The sequence below is a fragment of the Pelobates fuscus genome, chromosome 4 (assembly GCF_036172605.1).
Source record: "Pelobates fuscus isolate aPelFus1 chromosome 4, aPelFus1.pri, whole genome shotgun sequence".
In the NCBI taxonomy this organism is placed as follows: Eukaryota; Metazoa; Chordata; class Amphibia; order Anura; family Pelobatidae; genus Pelobates; species Pelobates fuscus.
The window spans coordinates 47,143,950-47,168,792 of record NC_086320.1 but is presented as its reverse complement, the minus strand read 5'-3'; the positions used below and the strand labels follow the sequence as shown (position 1 = coordinate 47,168,792).

The 24,843-nt window shown below is 40.4% G+C and overlaps 1 protein-coding gene across 1 annotated transcript in view; it reads right to left on the bottom strand.

Annotated features, from left to right (window-relative positions):
* The window catches only part of KCNV1 (potassium voltage-gated channel modifier subfamily V member 1), a 55,705-nt gene extending 37,385 nt beyond the window's left edge, over positions 1-18,320 (bottom strand). The window contains exon 1 of the mRNA XM_063451133.1: positions 17,055-18,320. Coding sequence (XP_063307203.1) covers positions 17,055-18,084 — 1,030 coding nt within the window. The 5' untranslated portion in view covers positions 18,085-18,320. The remainder of the gene's footprint in view (positions 1-17,054) is intronic.
* Between the last annotated feature and the right edge of the window lie 6,523 nt (positions 18,321-24,843).

Here is a 24,843-nt window from a genome sequence, read left to right as displayed (position 1 = left end):
CATAAAGACATATGGCTCAAAGGAGTTAAGAGATCCCTAAGAGAGATCATAAAGTGATGATTAAAAACAAATGAATATGGAAACATATTCAAACGGAGGATTTCTCGTATGTTGAATTAATGTCACAATGAGACGAATGCCGAAAAAGGTAAATAATCTAGCTGTGAAAAAAGTGACTTGTGTGAACAAGTGAAAATGTGACAAAAAAACAAAAAATATAAGCAATCTGTTCGGCAAAGGTTTCAAGAACATACCACAAAAGCGGGTAGTGATAGATAGAATTAATGTAGAGCATAAATATATCAAGTAATATTTTAAAGAAAAAATGTACATTATACAATATTATCTAATAAGTAACAATGGTCGTAAATGTCGCTGATCACAAGATTAAATATCCATACTCTCCAGATATGGATATTTAATCTTGTGATCAGCGACATTTACGACCATTGTTACTTATTAGATAATATTGTATAATGTAATTTTTTTCTTTAAAATATTACTTGATATATTTATGCTCTACATTAATTCTATCTATCACTACCCGCTTTTGTGGGTTAAATTAAATTCAAGTCCTTTTTGAGTGCTCCGATTATTCTTTGATTATATATTTTGGACGCAGGTAGCACCAAAGGCAAGAACCAGCTACAGCCATTTAAGGGTGAGTGCCCAATCTATACCTTTTCTATATATATATATATATATATATATATATATATATATATATAAATTTAATTCAACATTGACATAAAGTATTTTAAATTAAGTGTAGGAAATAAATTACCTTTATAGAAAATAGAAAGCTCTACAAGCATTTACTTTACATATAATCTATATTTAATGCACCTTGGCTTGGAGTTCTGCTTATTGTTATGAATTAATATAAAATATTAGTGTTTTAGATAAATCTATTTTATTCATGTCAGTGCACAGCACAGCAGGTAAGGCCATTACAGTCATCTACTATTTTTGTCCTGTGCTCATTCAGAGTCTCCTACAACTCTGGTAGGAGACCATATGGGTAAAAGAAGTGATTAATTTGGATGTGCTGCACAAGGAGACTGTTAATAACCTTGCTGAACTAGCTATACAAAGAAAATGCCTAAGGTTTAAGAGTTTATGAATTGACAACAATTCAAGTCTTTATCTCATCTAGGTCTAGGACAGAAAAAAAAATACTTATATATGTTCCTGCATATATGATTAGTTTGAGCCAATCAATTTGCATAACTCCTTTTTGGATACAATAAAATCCTAGGTGTTCTGAGAAATATTTTTTTATACAAACTATGATTGGTTTATAGTTTATTGGCTTATAGTTTATTGAAAATGATGACTGAACTACACAGATGTATAAGTGTTGAAGACACCTGGGAAACCTTTGAGATGTACAATCTTCCATCAACAGCAGCTAATAATCACTGCAGTAGCCAACGATGGCATGAGTTGGGTCTGTGTCAATAACTAGCAATAGTAACATTGTTTCCTGTTAAAGTCTGAGCAAACTCTACTTTATCCAAAACTGGGATATATACATGCACACATGTACATGTATACAACTGTAGTGTATGAAGAACAAAGACAGATGAATATACATCTGGGACACTAGTAACCTGAAGCTAGTTCTGGAAAGACAGCTAACTAGCTGGGCCAATATCTCGTATGGTCTTTTTATTTGTATGCAATGTAAAGTTTGCTTAGAATTAGTACATTTAATTTTTGGATTGGCCTGTATTATTGGTCAGAAGGGACTTTCAGGCAATGGTTGACATATTTATTGAGTTACAGTAGAAACATAAGAAACTGCACATGTCTGATACTTTGATGGAGTGAGCTAAGTGGGGTTGGCAACACCTTTGAACTTTATTTTGTGTTTTAGAAACAGTTATCACCATTGCATATAACTACATTACTGTGCCAGCAAACTGGAGATCAGGTCAGTGATTCAGTTCCCAAATCATTCAATAAGCCACCCCCTAAATCCACTGAAAATGGTGATAGAGTGGCCAAAAAAAGGGATCTTAACAGGTCCAGTGCAAAACGTTTTGGTTACAGAGGCATTTTGTTGGCCCCCAACCCCACAAAAAATGCCTTTTCACCCGTGTGTCTATTAACCCCATTTTGAATTGTTTACCCCTTTAATGTTTTATATCACATTTTGTGTCTTACTCCCCCTTTTTATGTAATATATTATTCCCCCCTATGTGTGTCTTTTACTTCTTTCAGCCCTTTTGTGTGTCTCTTACTTCTCCCCAGCCCATTTTTGTGTCTCTTCTCCACTTCTCTCCAGCCCATTTTTGTGTCTCTTCCCCACTTCACTTACTCCCCTTCCCCAACTCCTCTGTGTGTCTATTTCCCAGTTCCCTAGCCCCTCTGTGTGTCTCTCCCTCCAGCCACTTTCTCCAGACCATCTGTGTGTCTCTCCCCAGCTAATTTTTGTGTATCTTACCCCCAGTTTTCTTTTTGTGTGTCTTTCTCACCATCCCCAGCTCCTCTATACGTATCTTTCTCTCTCAGTCCCCTCTGTGTGACTCTCACTTCCCTCCAGCCCATTTGTGTGTCTGTATTCTCCAATCACTCTGTGCGTCTCTCCTCTAGTTCATTTTCGGTGTTTTTTGATTGCTGGTGCTTGATGGAGTGGTATGAGTTGGATGATATGGGAGAAAAAGAGACCTAATGCTGGCAGAGGAAAAGAAAGGAAGAGGAAAGAGGTTATGAAAAGTGTTCCATTAAGCTATGTAAATATGCATTATACATTTTAATTTTTGTATTCCTTTATATAACTTTAAATTTGAAGTCTTGGAATGGAAGTAGGGATGAAGGGAGAGGGAAAATATTTGATTTCTACTGAAGGACAAGATTTACAATGGCTAAGTAGAGAGAGGATCTTGTGGTAAAATAGCTGAGAAGAGGTAAATAAGACGTGAAGGCTAAAGTATGCCGAGAAGATAGAGGTCTAATGGTTGAAAAGGTAGTGAGGGACAGAGAATAGATTAGGATGGGATCGGAAAGAGCTTTCATGGTTCTGGAAGAAAAGAGAGGGAAGAATCACAAACAATGTGTCAAAGGAAGAAAGGGCATAATGGATCATGAAGGAAGGAAAGAGAGGAAGCTGGCATATATATATGCCATATATTTGTTGTGGTTCTCTCCATATATATATATGCCATATATTTGTTGTGGTTCTCTCTCTCTCTCTCTCTCTCTCTATATATATATATATATATATATATAGAGAGAGAGAGAGAGAGAGAGAGAGAGAACCACAACAAATATAGGTTTGAGTAAAATGAAATGGCAGGAGAACAAATACATTTGGTGACCCTTAAAAACCTAATCAATCCTAAAACCATCATCACCCAATACATTTGGTGATGATGGTTTTAAGTTTTAATATTGCGTCGATTTCACTAACATCAACTGCTACTATTATAAAATACACTTTTTTTTATAATTATATTCACACCATCACACAAAAAATAGTTTTCACGTTAATGATTACATTAATCTAGCTGATAACAATAATGGGAAAATATAATCTTGTATAAATGTATTTGATTTGATTTTATGAAATGAGATAGTTTGTTCATTATATAGAAGCTAAAAAGGAAATAACTGGTGATGTTTAATCAAGGTCTTATCAGACTTTAGCACATCTGTCATGAAGCAGACATGAGATTCAAAGCTACAATGGAGATTTAAATGCAATGCTCATTTGAAACCACATCACCCCATGATGCAGCGTGATATCACAGCTGTATTTAGTGATGATAGGCTTCAAAGCACCTGCCACAATAGAAATTAAACACCTTTGAAGTTTTATTGTAAATGGAATAGGGAATGGACTCATGGTCAAGAAACATTTTAGAACATCTAGCTAGCTAGAGAGTGATTTAAGTATTGTGTTGGCAAATACATTCTGCATTTAATTTTCATTGAATTTGGCACAGAAATTGACAGTTGCTGAAGTGTTAGGAACGGATGTAAAATACACATTTCAATCATGCTATATTATACTCTTGCCAAATTCAAATGTCTTAAAATATACTAATGGCAGCACATCAAAATCTCTGTTGTAAGTCAACATTTCCATTTTACAAAGGAAACTATTTCTTATGAAAACAATTAATTATCAGGGAAGATTCTGATCTCAAACTGAACTAAATTAGACTAATGCTTAAAGATTACAGAATGTTTAAATTAAAATGTATAATATAAAGCCATTATCTAATCCTCGCTAAATAAACTTGTAACTGCAGCTGGTAATTGGTACTTGTGTATAACTTAAATCTGTTTATTCCCCATGAGATTATTCCAGATTGGAAATTGAGAATTGTCTACCAAAAGCTGACAACGCTAACTATAGAATAATTAACTCCAGTACTAAATTTAGATCTACCAAGTGAACAGCACTACAAATATTGTGATATTTATATGACGCAATACATAACATGCTATGTCCCAAGTGAAAAGCATAAACTACAACAGGGGTGTCCAGAAGGTAGATCCCCATATGTTTTCAAACTACAAATCCCATGATGATTTTCACGCCTTTAGAATGTCTTTATAATGACAAGGCATCCTGGAAGCTGTAGTTTGAAAACACCTGGGGATCTACATTTTGGGTACCCCTGCACTACAACCATATGCCAGACAAATGTTTAGTTTAAAGCAGCACTGTTAACCCCTCCTGCTGCAAAAGGAGTATTTCATAAAGTTAAAATCAAGAAGTGCCAATCACCCAGTCATCACTTGTGATGCCTGCAGGGAAATTGGCTATTGCTATATCTATGGAGGAACCTCCGTAGGCCACAATGCTGTATTTATTGACATTGGCTCTGACCAGAAGAGAATGGCAGCCTCCACGATGGACAGAATCAGGTACGTAAATATATATATATATTTTTTTGACAATCTTTCTTCATCATTTACGTTTAGATCACAGTAAAGAAGATAAAGTTGTATAGACAGTATTAACAAGCATCGATTGCATGAGCGTGGTGTTACAGGTGTTTCGAAGCATCATTCTTATTGGCTCCACCAACTATAAACCCTATCTGTTCACATAGCCAATGCTATTAATTCAGTTCATTGGGGTGGCATCTTTTGTCTCAGATGTGGAGGGGGCTAGTCTAAGTCAGGACCAGTCTGAGCGCTAGTTTGTTTAAGCCATGTAGTGTCGCCCGGTTGTCATCTAGGCAATTAGGATGCAGGTGCTAGTTATCGTGGTCTGAACAGAATTAACTTTGATAAACTGATATAGAGGCAGGTAGGATAATAGGTGGGATGTTGAATTGGTAGCGAAGTGGGTGGGGGAAGATGGGTAGTGATTGAGTGAGGGAGAGATGAGAGAAAAAAAAGGGAGGGACTCAAACATCCTGGCCGCCCCCAAACAGGTGTTCCCAATATATTCGTAGTCTGCTAACTTGTCAGGATAGGGTGTCTCTTCCCCCCCTGAGGTATTGAGGAATCCCTAATGTGGGTCAGCGTTTGGGTGCAATGAGCCTGCGCTGGGACCATTGCTTTGGTTTGCATGTGCAGAGCCTCCCCATGTACCTCCCTGCATACCTGCAATATTCTTGGCAACATAGACTAGCCAGGGTGCCCATGTCTGAACACATCTTTCGGAGCGGCCCCAATGGTTTGCTCTTAGTGCCTCCATGGAGTATATCTCCTCTACTTTGACCACTCGTTGCTGAAAGGTGGGTGCTCCCACTTGTTTCCAAAGCAACGGGATTAGGGACTTTGCTGCTGCTCAGCATGCATGCGGTGAATGACATTTGGTGTCCTGTACCAGAATTTCAGCCATTTGTAGCTTAAGTCCTGAAATTTTGTCCCATTCCTGTACTGTAAGTGTGACCCCAGTTTCCCTTTCCCATCTTCTCATGCATCCCAGTGGTATGTCACAGTCACTTGATATCAGCATGGCATAGAAGGCCGAGATACCCGGCAAGAGGTGTTCTCGTGTAGTGCAGAGGTGTTTAAACTGGGTCATGGCTCTATGTATCTGTCCTCTGCCCTGTATCGATAAGTGATTTGGTTGTAGCAAAATTGATTCAAGGTAGGCGGCTGGCCATCCGGGAAAAAGTCCACTATAGGTTTAAGGTGGGTGGTTGTGCACCTTTGTGTAACAGAGCTCCCTGTACCCTGACTGGGTACCTCCGCCAAAGGACCGCTTCCTAGCTGGAACAGAGGACAAACCGCAGCACTTCTGTCCACAGTCGTCGTGGCTTGACTGGGGCCCTGGAACCGCTCCTTCCTGGAGCCGAATGGGGAATTAGCTCTACACACCCCTGGGCACTGGACGACACTCAGTCCTGGAAGCTCTAGTACTTACAAGGACTTTCCCCATTGAATCTCCTGCAAGCTGGAACAGCAGACACAGAAGTAAATCTCCTTTCCCTCCAATAACAGAACGACACACAGTTTTGGAGTGCAAGCTGGAATAGATTTTAATGGTGCCACCCTTGGCCTTATATGACAATCCCCATGAAAGGGGTACGTCCACATGGACCTTGTTGGGGACTCCAACACAAAGACACAGACCAATAAGAACAGTGATTAAATGCACGACACTCCCATAACAAACATACAATCCCTCCTCTCTCCTTTTAGAGTTAGATACTGCATTAACCCAATTATCTCCAGGCAGAAAAAACACACATTTTACAAAATCCCAAAAGTCCAAAAGTATCCCAAAAACACATGATATCCCCACAAATGTCACATCCCCTGATAGTCCTGATCTGGGTGACCAACATATTCAAAAATCACCCAGATCAGTTCAGGGCTTCAGGAATTTCCTGGAAGTCACATTTTGACATACTGCACGCATGGTCCCATGCCCAAAACAGGATTTGAAATAACAAGGATTCAAAATATCGTTCAAAATACCAAATGTAGTCATTCATGGATAAAGTCAGAGTATGTCTCTTGTTCGTGAGTTTATTCTTACCGAACGCCGTTCGACTCCCGTTCGAATAGCCGAACCTCCATGGAAGGTAAGAGTTTAGCAGTGTTCGCGCCATTGCTTGTCCGATTTGAGTTCCATGAACTCGACAACTAAACACCGCTCATTGTACTCGCGGCTTAAGATGGCCACCGCCACATGGTCGAATGGCACTTTTGAATGGATTCGGGAGTTTGAAGTGCTGCTTTGAAAGTTCAAATTGTTCCTGTTCTAAGTCCAAAGGGGCACAAACAGTGATGATAAGATGATCTCTATCTCTACCCATTGCTTCTTAGTGGTGTGTGCATGTTAATCCACCAGTTTGTGCAAATGTGCAGCGCGATAGTATGTAATGATGGAGGGGAGCCCTGCTCTGCCCGAGCATTTAGGCTGCTCTAGTAAGGTCCTCCATTTGCAAGGGAGTCACACATTCCATACAAACTGCTGAATCACTGTTGCAATGGATCTGAAGAACGCTTTTGGGATAGTTACCGGCACAGTCTGAAACAAACATAAGAGTCGTAGCAAAACATTCATTTTGACCACGTTAATGCAGTCAAATCAGGATATGTATTGCGATGTCCAGTGCTGTAAATCGGTTATGCAGGGCACTGAGAAGCCGGAGAAAATTAAGCTGGTATAGCTGCGTGAGTCTTTAGGGAGCCAGTTGCCTAAGTATCTGAGTTTACTGTCACACCAAGTGAAAGTGTAATGTGAGCGCAAGTGAGCTGAAGACTCAGGGGTAATTGAGAGATGAAGTACTTCTGACTTATCCATGTTGAGTTTCAGATTAGAAATCAGATTAAACCTCCTGAACACGTGCAAGAGATTGGGGAGTGAGAGCACCAGCTGTTCAAGGAAGAAGAACATGTCATCAGCATACACCGCTAAGCAATGCTCCCTGCGACCCAGGGTGAACTCAGTAATACCCCCGTCCTGTCTGACCACCTCCAAAAATGGTTCCAGAGAGAGGGCAAACAGGAGAGGGGACAGAAGACACCCCTGTCGTGTACCATTCTGGACAGCAAATGGAGCTGTGAGTGTGCAGTTAATCCTGATGCAGGCCATTGGTGTCATTTAGAGGGACTGCACCCATAAACTCAAGTGCAGACCAAGGCCCATATGTTGTAGCATGGCCGGAAGGTAGAGCCAGTTCACCCGGTCAAATGCCTTTTCAGCGTCGGTGGAGATGAGCATTTCTCTGCCAGTGGACAGGGCTACATGGATGATATTAAGGGCTCTGATGGTGTTGTCCTGACCCTCCCTGCCTGGGAAAAATCCCACCTGGTCCATATGGACCGGATCAAGTAGGACAGGCGAGATCCGCAGAGCCAGAGCCTTAGTGAACAGCTTTAAGTCTGAATTGAGGAGAGACATGGGCCGGTAACTAGCGCAGTCAGACGGGTCTCCCTTGGGGATAACTGTGACTAACGCATGCTAAGGAATCTATTGGGAACTGGCCCCCCAGAGTGAATAGAGTTGAGCCCTTTTAGGAGCCTCGGGAGCAGAATCTCATGAAATGTGCGCAAATATATTAAGGGTAAGATGCCCGGTCCTGGTGCTTGGTTTGTCTTTGAAAGTTTGAGGGCTGCTTGCAGCTCTTCAATAGTCAGCGACTGTTTAAGTTCTTTAGTCACTTCCGGTGTTAACTATTGGGAAACATTTTGGTCTAGGAAATCGGCTATAAGGCAAAGATGCTGGTGAGAGGCAACACCGCAACAGTATTGGGCCAGGTCATATAATTTAGAGTAATAGTTCTGAAATGTTATTAAGATCCCGTCTGCGACCCTCGTTTCGCCCAGTCTTTGGGTTCAAATTTAATGAATATGGTGTGACCACTACTACTCCCTCAACTAATGCACCAAGAGTCTCCAATGTTTATTAGAATGTTCATAAAAAAAAAAACTGGAGGATCTCCGCAGTGTGTGCAATAGGCTTTGGGACAGTAGGTCTTGTAGTTGCCTTCATACTTCAGTCAGTTGTAAGTACGTACTGTCCACCAGCGACCCTTTGTGTGGAGACTTTAGATCTGCTATCTGTTTGATCAGGGCGGTCATGTGTTTGGAGTGGTCCTTCTTGTGCTGGCTGTGTGCAAACCCTAATGTAGTGTCCCCTAATGATGCATTTGTGCACTTCCGATACAGTCAATTCTTGTTTCACGAGCTCTATGTCTTCTACCTCTATCAGTAAATTTTCATTTAGCTTCCACTGACGTTCTTATGGTTTGTGTAGCGGAGAGTGCATAAGAACTGTGTTCAGTGAGTGGTCTGAGCCCCCCTGGATTCCTATGTCTTCCCGCAATAGTAGGGGCAAGTATTCTTGAGCTTTTAAGATATAGTCTATGCAGCTGTACTGCTTGTGTACCGCCGAATAGAAAGATAAATCCCTGTCGTCTGAGTGAAGCACCATCCAGCAGTCCACCAAGCCAAGTCTCCACAGGGATTGTCGGGCTGCTTGGATACAGTATTGAGGAACAGAGCTAACTTCACTAGAAGAGTGAATTCCTTCATGGAATCTCTCCAGGAGGGATAGCATTCTCATCAAAAAGACATGTTGCCTCTGATTAGGACCACAGAGGCATGCAAATGTGTATGTGTGGTCATCTATTGTCACCTTAAGGAAGAGATACCTCCCCTGTGGGTCTGCTTGTGTGACAAGATCGCCACTCCCGAACGTTTGTCATCAGTATCATTTGCAAAAAATCCTAACAGGTAGCGATTGTTCCTGAGTGTAGGAGCATTGGTGCCTTTGAAGTGTGTTTCCTGAAGAAATGCAACCAAGGCTTGGACTGACCAGAAGGGTCCGGAGCTATTATGAGCATTTCTCAGGGATATTAAGTCCCCTGACATTATTTGACCAGAGCTGTATTGGTGCATGTTGAAACACCGGCGCCATCGTAGACCACCATCAAGGGGCAGGTTTGTTACAACTGCAGGCAACCACTCACAACAGAAAAAAAGGGAGAAAGGAAAGTAGCTGGGAAAGAAAGAGGTGGGGAGAGAAAGGTTTAGGAGAGAACTACGTGTGTATGTACAACAGATAACTGTGACCCAGGATCGAGAGAGACTGTTCAAGGGGTAATGTGATTCCTGGCAGTCAAGCTAACCCTGTGAACCCTAATCCTATCATGTAGGTAAATCTTACCATTGCCTGTCCACCTGGCCACCGGTCACCCAGCGGTGATGTCATCATCGAGAGTCTTTGCAGATTATGCAAAGTCCCCAGACAGTAACAGTTCCGCTTTGAACAAAGAACATTTTAACAAAATGGTTAATATGCATTCTGCCAGCAGGATCATCCCCAGAGCAAAAACTACAATTAACAAAACCCATGATTTTAAATAAATCTTAGGGTGATTTATACTGAATGCTAATGAATAAGGTCTGCTGCCACGACCAGCCCAATATGTTTTCTACATGTATAGAACAGGGCAGACTTAGTTATGCTTACTAAGTATCATATAAAATTGAAAGAAAATAGTTTTAACTTAAAGGGAAATTATAGTGCCAGTAAAATAAAGTTGTTTTCCTAGCATTATAGCTTCTTATAGTGCCCCCTACCTTGTTCTCCTCTCCCCCCATCCCCAATGATGCAAAAGGGGTCAAAAGCCTCTTCTGTCACTTATCTGTTTCCCGCACCAATATCCCTAGGCGCTGGTACAGGCTCTGCCTCCGCTCCTGGAGGGGGCCCTAATGCACATGCACAGCAATTAGCTGTGATGGCCACGCTTAAGTTAGGACTTCCCCCAAATGAAAGCGTTATATAAAAGACAGAAAAAAAAGATTTAGAGAGAAAAATTAGGAGAGTACCGTATATACTCGAGTATAAGCCGACCCGAATATAAGCCGAGGCCCCTAATTTTACCCCAAAAAACTGGGAAAACTTATTGACTCGAGTATAAGACTAGGGTGGGAAATGCAGCAGCTACTGGTAAATTTCTAAATAAAATTAGATCCTAAAAAAAATTACATTAATTGAATATCTATTTACAGTGTGTGTATATAATGAGTGCAGTGTGTGTGTGTGTGAGTGCAGTGTGTGTGTGTATGAGTGCAGTGTGTGTGAGTGCAGTGTGTATGAGTGCAGTGTGTGTGCATGTTGTGTGTATGAATGCAGTGTGTGTGTGTGTGTGTATGAATGCAGTGTGTGTGTGTGTATGAATGCAGTGCGTGTATGAATGCAGTGTGTGTGAGTGCAGTGTGTGTGAGTGCAGTGTGTGTGTATAAATGCAGTGTGTGTATATGAATGCAGTTTGTGTGTATGAGTGCAGTGTGTGTATGAATGCAGTGTGTTTGTATGAGTGCAGTGTGTTTGTATGAGTGCAGTGTGTGTGTATGAGTGCAGTGTGTGTGTATGAATGCAGTGTGTGTGTATGAATGCAGTGTGTATGAGTGCAGTGTGTGTGTGAGTGCAGTGTGTGTGTGAGTGCAGTGTGTGTGTGACTGCAGTGTGTGTGTGACTGCAGTGTGTGTGTATGAATGCAGTGTGTGTGTGTGTATGAATGCAGTGTGTGTGTGTATGAATGCAGTGTGTGTATAATAATGCAGTGTGTGTGTGTGATGCAGTGTGTGTTTGTGTATGTGTTGGTGGGGGTGGGCATTTTGATTATTGTTGTATTATTAATTTTATTAATTATTATTTTACATTTTTGTTTTTAATATTATTATTTTTTTTTATTGTTATTTTATTATTATTTATGTATTTTTCGTCCCCCCTCCCTGCTTGATACATGGCAGGCATGGGGGCTCCATCCCTGGTGGTCCAGTGTCATTGGTAGCTCAGTGGGGGGGAGAGGGGTGCTGGCAGAGCTCTTACTTACCTGTTCTGCAGCTCCTGTCAGCTCCCTTCTCCTCCGCGCCGTCCGGTCAGCTCCCCTGTCAGCTCACAGTGTAAGTCTCGCGAGAGCCGCGGCTCTCGCGAGATTTACACTGGGAGCTGACCGAGGTGCTGAACGGACGGCGCGGAGGAGAAGGGAGCTGACAGGAGCTGCAGGACAGGTAAGTACCGCTCTGACAGCCCCCACAGCCCCCCAGTCTGTATTATGGCAATGCAAATTGCCATAATACAGACTCTGACTCGAGTATAAGCCGAGTTGGGGTTTTTCAGCACAAAAAAAGTGCTGAAAAACTCGGCTTATACTCGAGTATATACGGTAAGTCCAAAATATAGATGGACTCAAACAGAAAAACAAATAACTTTAAACATTACAGTGAGACAAATGTATACAATGTAAACAAGAAAGCATATCTGTACACCATGAAACACAACATTTAACAATTCTAGTATAAAAAAAGCTGTGCATCACAATCACGATCTTCAGTGCCAGCTCTAGTCTTTGAACCAATGTTGCACTGCCATAAAATAGTTCTGAAGTAGAACTTATTGATCAACACACTGAAGTAGACACTTAGACAGTGACTGATTTATGGTAACCTCAATGACAAGCTTCTAAGGAGACTTCACAAAGTAACAACTTACAATTTGGTGACAGAGTTGTTTTAACATATCAATCATGCATTATTGTACTACTGTTTACAGAGGACATTGAATGAGGAAATATCAGTTCCGATGTGTCCGTACTGTGCCAAAAATTAAGGTGCAAAAAAGCTCCCCGAACAGACTGCTAAATAGTCCAACACCACACTGAAAAAAAGACTGTTAGTCTACCTATTTTTCAAAGCCTACAATTTACACAAAACTGTTAAAAAAAGACATATGGATATTCCCCAGATAAACTCATTGGTTCTCTTAATTAAGCCAATAAAATGATTTGTCCAGATAATATAGGTTTCCTAAAGTTTCAGGACACAAACCTAGGACAAACTGTTTCAATAAAAAAAATGTTTTACCAATCCTCAGAATGACCAGGATTAGCATACAAAGGGAAACGTTGGTAAGATGCAAGCAAAGAGTGATCAGAGACTAGTCAAAGTCAGGGAACAGAGAAATACACAAAATTTAAGGTCAGACCAAGATCAAGGGAATTCACTAAACAAAAAAATATACCCCTATCTGGTTTATTAGAGATTTTCTTTTTCCTTGCACAGGAATTTAGAATAGTGCGCAGGTAACTTTTTTCTTTGTTTTTTTGTGTATGTATTTGGTCTGAAGTATAATATCATCATTGCTGCCACCCTGGAGTAGTGGGATTTTGAGCACAGGACTTATTTTTATGTATTTGTATTTACCATTTGTATTACACAGCCATGTTACAGTGCTGCAGACCATCCCATGTGCTTCCTATTAAGAGTTAATAAGTATGTAGGGATTTAAAAAAAAAAATACCCCTCTCTGTCTTATTAGAGAATTTCTTTTGCCTTAACCCCTTAATCACAGAGGCAATTGTACACATTCTGATCAAAACAAAACATAAACAAACAAAACAAGTAAAGGGTATTCAGCGCTAAGCGCAATAACTGGAACAGTCCAAACGACAGCTAAATCACCGGAGCCGGGGTCTTTCATCCTGTCCACAAATAGATGAAAGTACTAGGAGTGGTGCAGCGCCTAAAGTGTCCTTAAAAAATATATATAAAAGCAGGGAATCTGTGGTGGGGATTGTACCACCCAAGCCCTAGGAATAGAGCAGTCCACATCTTCTCCATCAAATACCATCATCTATACTTACAAGTGGGCACTACACTATAATATCCTTAGCCCATATCCACAGAGCTGCTTATGTTTCCACCATTTGAGTGACTGCAACCACTAAGAACCCCACTATATCCATAGGTGGGGATTGTTACACCCATGCGTTCAAGTTGGAGCTACAATTTTAGCTCCAGGAAATTGTGAGTGTATTTCTTTTGTTTTATTCTATTTATTTGGACAGTGAAATACCACACTATTTATTTTCCATTTTTTTTTCTTTATCTCCCTGCTTTTATATATATTTTTTAAGGACACTTTAGGCGCTGCTCCACTCCTTGTACTTTCAAAGCATTAATAAAACCTGGAATTTGCGCTATATGCCTGTTCAACCATAGTTCAGCTCTTTCATATTACACTCACCAACACTTATTATATACCATTTTATTCAGGTGAAACAGGAATTTCATTTTACATCAAATATTTATATAAGAAACATAATTTAATATGAATAAAATGTAAAACAAATGTGGGAAAGTAAGACATTTTGTTATTTTTTTTTTTTTTAGTTCTGCTTAGAATTTTAACTGTGAATGTCATAATACTGTTATCTTTTATGGCAATAAAATGCACATATTTGTATTCAGCAATGTCATATGAGTAAAACAGTATGTACAGGTTTTATGGTGTTTTCGAAAGTTACAGGGTCAAACATAGCATGTTACATTTTTCATTTTATACAAATTGAAATGTATCAGATTAGTAATGTTGCCTTTAAGACCGTATCACAGCCCAGAAATGAGAATTACCCCCATGATGGCATACCATTTGCAAAAGTAGAGAACCCAGGGTAATCAATATGGGGAATGTCCAGTATTTTTTAGTTGCCACATATAATCTTGGAAAGTACACCGGAATGATACACAACTTCAATACATGCCTCATGAAAGCTTAAAAGCTTCATTTGAATATCTTTGAGAAAACTGTTGGTGTGTTTAAGAATTTAGACTCCAAAAATACCATCACATGTAAATGTGATGCTTGCATATGGCTACAGTCATAGGCGTGCACACGGGGTGTGCAGGGTGTGCCTAGGCACACCCTTATCCCCGCGACACACGCTATGTGCGTGTCAAAGATCTCCCTCACCAACCCACAGGCAGGGAGGGAGGCAGGAGAGGACCCGGGGAGCTCTTGCCTGAAGCTCCGCCGGGTTCCTCTTGCGCGGTTGGAACGTTGCCGCGATTACTGTGGCAACACTCAAATCTTGCGAGAGTGAACTCTAGCCCCACAGGGGGCTAGAGTTCACTCTCCACTGGACCACCAGGGAAGGCAGGATCACGGTCCTACATAAGGTAAGAACGGAGGGGGGATATTAACTAAACGGCCCCCACACCCCCACATTATACAGCACACACATACATCACCCTTACACACACACACACTCACACTAACAGCACCCTCACAACACCCTTACACACACAGCACACACTAACAGCACCCTTACACACAGCACCCTCACACACACACAGCAAACACTAACAGCACCCTTACACACATCACCCTCACACACACAGCACACACTAACAGCAACCTTACACATACACACACTAACGGCACCCTTACACACACACAGAACCCTTACACACACACAGCACACACTAACAGCACCCTTACACACACACAGCACCCTCACACATACACAAAAAGCACACACTAACAGCAACCTTACACACAGCACCTTCACACACACACAGCGTGCCCACACACACAGCGCCCCCACACACACCACCTACACACACAGCAGTGTGTGTGTATGTATATATATATATAGTAATCCTTGTTTGTAGATAGCACGGTCCTCTAGGGTAAACAACAGGCACAGTCCTTTGGTTTTCATATAATCCAGGCAACTTTATTGGCAAGTCCACACAGCAACACAACTAAAACATAAATATAACAGGTTTCCCCTTTAAACAAAAACCTAGCTCGTCTGAGCACTAACTCACTTCAGATTCCCTATCTCTCAGGGGTTAAACTATAATAAAATTATTGGTTTCACCAACCTAGTTCTTTGTCTGCTCTCAGCACTCCCAGTGCTCCAAGCCAGCCTTGACTGCTTCACTTTCTGCACTCCCAGTGCTCCAAGCCAGCCTTGAATGCTTACCTTTTGCACTCCCAGTGCTCCAAGCCAGCCTTAACTGCTTCCCTTTCTGCACTCCCAGTGCCTAGTCTCCTTGACTTTCTCTCTGAAGAGAACAGCCTCTCTCCTACCTGCTTCCTGGGAGGAAGCCAGCAATCCCCCCTTTTACCTGCCTAGCAGGGAGGGGTTTATTCCCACTGCTACAGCTGATTATCTGCAGCTGAGCAGTGGGTTGGAGACAGTCCAAAAAACCCTGGCCTGGATCTATGTCTCCCAGGAAAACCACTGAAATGTGGAGTGGAGCATTGGCCCACCCTTCTCTCCAAATGCTCCACCCCAGGGTCCCATAACTAAACCTAGCTTTGTGTTGTGCAACACACAAACTACACGTACTTCCCCTGGGGTTAAAAGGCCTCTCTGCCTTCGCTTTATCACAATATATATACGCGGCGTGTGTGTTTCTGCTTTAGGGTGCACACCCTTATACAATAGGCTGCGCACGCCTATGGCTACAGTGCTACATAACCTAAAACAGTAGTCATCTGTGTTTCAAAGAGCATTATATCTATCTTTTGTAACATGCGTATATTATTACATATGAGCCTAGAGCCCTACCGACTTGCAAAAAAAAAAAACCACATTGTTTGCATTATGAATTTGATCACACAGGTGCCAGTAGAATTGAGGAACTACCAAGGATATAATTGATATGCATATAAACAGGTTGTTGGTCCCAGGAGAAATCTGATTGCCATTATGAAGTCAAGAGTTTTTTTTTTTTTTTTTTTGTGGCATAATTGGCAATGGCTACAAGTGTATTTTCCCCTTCTTTTAGATCAACAGCACAAAAGAATGGGTTTATGGTTTGAACAAAAAATGACTTTTTCAGTTTATATAACACAATGTTACTTTGAGAGCCTGTGAGCTACAAAACACTCAGCAAAATCAAATATTTTGGAAAAAAACAACCTCATCTGATATTTTGTTCAAAGAGTAAACACTAAACTACTAACATTTAGTTTGTGTTTCTGACAACTAAATATATTTGGAGTTTGGAACATGGAATGTGTGCTGTTATGCTACATGTATTTTGTGAAACTCAAGCAATTGAATGCTGTCTGTCTATAAATCAGTTAATAATGCTAATAACTGTAGAGATTCCCCAAGTTCTATTCCTGACACTGCACTAGACACATGCAGAGAATGTACAAATAGCAACTCCCTAATGTATTCTGTTTGAGTTATATAAATTCTCAGCATGAAATCCATATCCTGTGAAATGTATGGTGAAGATCACAGCACAGAAGATATTTTTCTGATTTATACTGATACAGTACATTTCCATAGGAGCTTTGGGTTGATCTAATACATTACCTGTTGAGTGTCTGCCCAGTTTCAGCATTCTCAAAGACCTCAGAAGCCTTAGAATTTGTACAATCCGTCCAACATTTTCCAGCTCTGTGTTTTCCCCATACCACGTTTCCACTATGAGGGTGATATAAAAAGGTATTATTGCTAAAAAGTCTATAATGTTCACAACGCTGATTAAGAAACCACACTTGTCCTTTACACAAAGAAACCTCAAAACAAGCTCCACAGTAAACCAGGTAATGCAGATATATTCCAAAACATTCAACAGAGGCTGATCTATGGTGTTAATCTCAGATGATATAAGCACCATGTTTGCTATTGACACAACTACAAAGGTCATAGAGAGGGTACCAAATGTCTTGGCTGCTACAGAGGAACCAGGTTTCTCCAGGACGTCCCAGAGCTTCTGCCTGAGGCTTTGGAAGATGACTCCAGAGAAGTCCTCCTCTTCAGACTCTACCTCCTCTTCGTCTTTTTTTATGTCAAGACTTTCACTTTTCAGCTTCTTCCTGAAATATCTGTCCCTGCAGCAATTATCTATACTCAATTCATCTATTCCCCAGTACTCGATTTCTTGGAGGAAGGACACGGCACACAGTTGATCCATGACATGCAGTCGCCCAGTCTTGTAGTAGTTCATGATGTACTCAAACATTTGGGAGCTGCGATCAAAGAAATATTCGTTATCCAACAAGTTGGCATCATCACAGAGATCGTAAACCTCCTCTCCCCCTGAGATGGCTAATCTTCCCAGGCGAGTCTCAGGGTGGCTGGACAGAGTCTGCTGGGAAACCACAAACCTACTCCCCCCGACGTTGATGGTAAAATGGTCCTTAGGGGCAGCCGGGTGGTCACTGCAGAAGACACTGGAGTCTAAAGAGAGGGCAGAGTCCGAATCCCTCTCACTCTGCTTGTCGCACGAGGTGAAGGATACCGGGATCCTCATGTTACTGCTGCCACTGGGTGGTGGGAGCTTGAGGTTGGCCTCATCCAGGGGATCTGGGATCTCCGAGCAGAACAGATGTGGAAGCATTGGGGCGCAATCTTCTAATGCCCCCAGCAGTAAACAATGAAGGAATCTTGGTTAGGAGCCTGTTAGTTCTATGCAGTGAAGAATTGTGTTACCTGGGCTCGAAAACATCTTTTCTCCAAGATCAGTCCTTTTTTTCAGGATGGTTTTACTTTTACCCCTTTTAGGGTTTGCACTCACCCCTGAGCTGGGTTATAAGCGGTGGAAAGTTCTGCGAGAGGAACCGTGTGTGATGTGGAAGCAGCGTGTAAGCCCCGGTATGTGCCCTCGCATTAATATGGCATTAGGTAGCTTAGCTTTCAGCACCAGCAGAGCGGACAGCGCACAGAGCTGGGGATGATCAGGCAGAGCTGTAACAAGCTGTATGGTAATCTCCAGGGACCCAGCACTGACAGCAACTGCATCCAAGCCACATTCAAACCAATTGGATTAAACTAATGTACAGGTTTGTGGATGGGCGTTTTATGTTCTGCACTCCAACAATGCAATTCCAGGTAGTCCATCCAGAGCGAATATTTGCATAACTACGTTGCTGGTAGGGTATGCAAGAGGGGAGTTTTAATTAACCATTCGAGTGCCAGGTAACAGAGAGAACTCGTCCATGTGAAAATAATGACAGGAGAATAAAGTGTCAATGTTTATAGAAACTTGCTAACTGGATAAACAACCTACCGTCCCCTACACACCTGCATTAGCCAAGTATGACCCAGAGGGCGCATTAAATAAGGTGTCTGTGTCAGGTCATAGACGGGAGCTCAATTTAAACCAGCAGGTGTATAATATAGTTATGTCTATTTGGAGAGCTAGGCTATGGTATGTCCAGTCAGATGTAATGTGAACGACACCAACTGTAAAACAAAATGTACAATGTATCAGAGGAAACATTATCATGGTGTATTTTTTTTTTTTCCTTCTTTGCAACATAAAGCTAGCTCAGAGTTCTGATGATTTCACAAGGTTTACTTTAGCTGTTAAGACATGCTAGGAGAAAAACCATGAATAAACAATGTGCTAGCATTTTATTTTCATTTCAGCTTTTCTTACAAACTGGGATCACTGAATACAGACCATTATGTAATAAAAGAGGGATATCAACCCTTTGGGTGCCAGGCTTTTGTATAACATGTTGTTGGGTACAAGTCTTGTGCAAGAAAGGTTAACAAGGTTGAAAAAAAGTCTGCTCTAAAGTAACAGAGCAACACTTTTTCTTACATCTACTTACATGATATTTGCAAATTTAAAATTGTTTTCTGATGTGTGTGATTGCACATTTTCAGATGGATCTCAGTGGCTAAGATGTGCTAAATTCTATTTATATGCTAAATGGAGGTGATATCAGCATCAGACCTATCACCTAAACACTGCAAAGTGATACACACAGAATATAGCAAATTCAGACACAGAAAAGGAGGAAAAAAGCTGTCAAAAGCATGATTTTTACCAGTGGTTGGTTATTATCTGAGCTGTCAGTCCAGTAATGACACTATAGAAAAGTCTATTATTTGTCCATGAAAGAGGATGATATGTTCCCCGTCGCCTAGATAATGCTTAACGATTGCATTTAATAAAACAATTCATCCTTTTCTTCCTTCTTGAGTCAATCTCCAAGAAACCCTTTGCAATAACTATTGAAGATTACTGTATTATTTAACACTAATTGCTATAACAGAAAATGAGTATAAACATAGAAAGAGTATCCCATTGCTTTTGAACCAGTTCTTCACTTAGATTATGGAAGTATTTGTTGAGTTCATTGAACAAAGAACTAACTAACCTATCTCGTAACACCAAACACCAGCAAAAATGACCTTACAACACAACAATCAGATTGGAAAAGGATAACTTCATATTATCAAAACAAAGGGAATTACTAACCTTGCAATACCTACCTGAATGAGAAAAAATATCATAACAACATATACATAATAAGTAGCCACCGAACATGAAAGTAAGGACTAAATAACATGCAGTAAAAATGGAAGGCTACCCTCAAACAACACACAGGAAAGTGCTACGTTCATGTAACACAAAGCACAAGAAAGAGATGTGTCACATAACACAACACACAGAAAGGGCTACCTCCACATAACACTACATACAGGAAGGGCTACCTTCATGTAACATAAGGCACATGAAAGAGCTATGTCACATAACACACCACACCACACAGAAAGGGCTAACCCCACATAACACTACATACAGGAAGGGCTACCCCCCACATAACACTGCATACAGGAAGGGCTACCCCCCACATAACACTGCATACAGGAAGGGCTACCTTTATGTAACATAAGGCACATGAAAGAGCTATGTCACATAACACAACATACAGGATAGGGCTACCTCCACTTAACACAACACTCACGAAAGGGCCACTTCTACATAACACAACACATGAAAAGACTACCTTAACATCATGCAACACATAGGGATTGGACCATCCTTACAACAAGAATACAATGGACATGCTATTCTTAAAACATGAAACATATTGGACTAACTAAATATTATCTAATGTAATGGGAAGGTCAAACCTTACAATACAAAACAAAAAGAGGAAGACTAGCCTCACATCATCTAGCACAAATGGTGGAATAACCTGATAAAACCCAAAAGAAACGAAAAAGCAAACATTACTAAATAAAAAAACAGTATGAATGTATGGACTGCAAACAGACAACATAAATGAAAACATTACTTCTCAATATACAACATAAATAGAAGGACTGGTTTCACAATACCCAAAATGTAGTAAAGAAGCATTGAGAGTTGTTATTCCCATTTTCTTACTTTAAAGGGACACCCCAGGCACCCAGACCACTTCTGCTCACTGGAGTGGTCTGGGTGCCAACTCCCACTACTCCTAACCCTGCAAGTGTAATTATTGCAGTTTTTTATAAACTGCAATAATTACCTTGCAGGGTTAACTCCACCTCTAGTGGCTGTCTATTAGACAGCCACTAGAGGGAACTTCCTGCTCTATAGCACAGGAAACCTGTGCTAGAGCGTCTCTGGATGTCCTCACGCTGTGTGAGGACCTCCAGCATCGCTCAAATCCCCATAGGAAAGCATTGAAATTCGTTTTCAATGCTTTCCTATGGGGAGACGTAATGCGCAGGATCAGTCTCGCCCACCGGCCGACGGAAGCACAGTGAGGAGCGGCGCAGAGGAGGAGACAGCGGCGAGGGACATCACCGCTGCCTCAGGTAAGTGACTGAAGGGGTTTTCACCCCTTCAGTAACTGGGGATTGGTGGGTGGGAGGGAGAGGGACCCTCCAGTGCCAGGAAAACAGATTGTTTTCCTGGCACTGGAGTTTCCCTTTAAACACAACCTACAACAAAGCACTGTAGGTGTTTAGTAAAAATCAATTTGTAGCATAACAGGTGGCTGTGGTCCAAGTTATTACTTTCTCTTGTTTATGTCTTGGGTTTTGTAAATATTTGGTGGCCAATTGTTCATATATGAAGTCTGTCCTTTCTGTTTGTCCAACACAAATGGATGTATGAGATGCTCTGCATTCAGCACAAATGGCTTTATTCACCAAACACCGAATTATAATAACATTGGAAACCAAAATGTAACTTGTGACAATAGTTTAGTAAATAAATACCAAAGGGGAGTTAAATCCCCAAATTACCTTCTCAATAGCCCACAGTATCAAATCTTAGATCCATGTTGTCTTGTATTCACAAGAAATATATTTACAGAACAAGGGAAACATTTATGATACGACCTTACTTCTAATTTAGGAGACAAAGGTTGAATGGTTGCCACATATCATTGTCTGCCATAATAAAAACACAAGGTACATATAACATTGCATGCATTCAAATCACCTCTACTATGCCATCTGTATGTTAATTGCATGTTTTTTTTTTAATATGATATACACAGGTTTACTCACATTATTTGTCCATTAGGTGCTGGCAGAGTTTCTATCTATGCAGTTTCTTAAACTGATTAAACTGATTCATTTAATCAGATGGTAGTGAGGCCCAAAGGCAGTTACAATCACAATGTAACCTACATGTACATGTTATTAATAATATGTTTCTATTTTGGGATTTTTTGGACAATTGATTGAGTTTACATTATTTTAAATTCAAAACTTTACAGTCTTGTGATAACACACACACACACACACACACACAAACACATACACCTCTAGAATATTGTTCGGAATGATTGATTTAAAAACTCTCAGCAGTGCTGTTTTTAACATCTGGAGAATATGTTTCACAACAAGGTCATGCAACCTTTAACTCACCAGCTGTTGTTTATCCACAACAGCTGGAAAGTAGATGGTTTCTTAAAGGGACCCTATATCATCAGAATCACAGCAGCTTAATGTAATAGCTCTGGTGTCTATAGTATGTCCCTGCAGGCTTTTCAATGTAAACACTGTTTTTTTTTTGTTTTGTTTTTTTAAAGGCAGTGTTTACATTACAGCCTAGGAACAGTGGCACTCAGTGGCAGTCACTCACTGGCAGTCACTCAAACAACTGCTAGAGATGTTTTCTAGTCCAGAGCTTCACAAATTGCAGCACAGGCATTCAGCGTCTAGTGGCAGTCACTCAGACAACTGCTAGAGGTGTTTTCTAGTCCAGAGCTTCACAAATTGCAGCACAGGCATTCAGCGTCTAGTGGCAGTCACTCAGACAACTGCTAGAGGTGTTTTCTAGTCCAGAGGTTCACAAATTGAAGCACTGGCATTCCGCGTCTCTACGCTCTGCATGGAGAAACTGAACATGCCCCATAGAGATGCATTGATTCAATGCACTCCTGTGAGCAGATGCTGATTGGTGCTGTGTGGCGTTTTGTTGCTCATGTACAATAGGCTCCCGATGCTTTCCTGGAAGTGGAGCCAGGTGGTGCTCCATTTCCTGAGTAATAATCTAGACAACACTCCCAACAGGTATACAGTTGTTCAAAGCAGATTGGGTGCAGCTCTAGGATTCAACTGGATGTTGCTTCAACCATGGAGTTGCATTTGATGTGAACTATAACCATGAAACAGCAGCTGACTTGGAGGCAGTGGTGTATCCTGGTCTTGTGCTGCCCTAGGCAGGACAAAACTCAGGCGCCCCCCCCCCCCCGCGCGCGCCCCCCCACCCAACCCTTCCCCCCCCCGTCCCGCCTTCTAAATACACACACACACACAAATTCACTGACAGATACGCATACACTAGCTAACAGACACACACACACACTCACTAGCAGACACACACTCACTAGCAGACACACACTCACTGTCAGACACATACACTCTCTGATATATAATATAATATAATATATATATATATATATATAATATAATATATATAATATAATATATAATATATATAAAATTTAATATAATATATATATATATATATATATAATATATATATATAATATAATATATATAATATATATATATAATATAATATATATAATATATATATAATATAATATATAAATAATATATATAATATAATATATAAATAATATATATAATATAATATATAAATAATATATATAAATAATATATATAATATAATATATAAATAATATATATATAATAATATATATAAATAATATATATATAATAATAATATATATAATATAATATATATAATAAATATATAAAATATACATATAAAATATATATAATAATATATTGTTGGCTGACGGTGGTTCTAGCTAGACTTCATAGTCTGTATGGCCGTAAATCGGTAATATAATTAAGTATATACATAGTAACCTGGTGGGGCATTCAATCATACTTTGAAGTTTTGTTATAATGTTTCGTTCTATATTGGGAATTCCAATTTATTCGTAGCCACCGTATGTTAATGTTAAAAATGTTAAAAATGTAGCAAGTGCAAAATACTGTCTAACACAGTTTAACAAATTTGTTAAAATACTCAAAAAGATCCTTAAACTCTTAGCCATTTTGAGGTGGCCTTGGTATTTCTTATTTCTTATCCTTGAATTTTAAAATATGTCTGCGAGCGCAGATTATTAGATGTTTGGCCGTAACCACAATCACAGTCAGGCCTGCTTTTATTTTAGGCACTTAAGGGGTTAATCCCTACTTTCAAAGTTGAACAATCTTTTTCACGTTTGCACAGCCTCTCTTTCATATAATCTACTCTCCAATCAAATCACCTGTAATCAGGGCCGGACTGGGAACTAAAAGCAGCCCTGGAAAAAAATTCTAGACCAGCCCAATAATGCGTCGCGCCAGCATAGTGTGCTGATATAGAGGGTGAAAAAATAACCTAAAATTGAAAACTATTACTCCAGCGAAAGAACGCATATAGGGCTTTACGGATTACGTCTCCCCATAGGAAAGCATTGAAAAATCATTTCAATGCTTTCCTATGGGGTTTTGAGCGACGCTGGAGGTCCTCACACAGCGTGAGGACGTCCAGCGACGCTCTAGCACAGTAGACAGCCACTAGAGGTGGAGTTAATCCTGCATGGTAATTATTGCAGTTTATGAAAAACTGCAATAATTACACTTGCAGGGTTAAGAGTAGTGGGAGTTGGCACCCAGACCACTCCAATGAGCAGAAGTGGTCTGGGTGCCTGGAGTGTCCCTTTAAGTTATCTTGCTCATTTTGAAGTCCTATGGGTATGCTCTTTACTTTGAATATGTTATTGTGCATGAGTATGCAACTAGCAACAAGACTGGGCCAATACGTGCTCATTACAAATATGTATATATTAATGACATTTATGTGTGTATTATGCATATATAAATGTATATTAATATA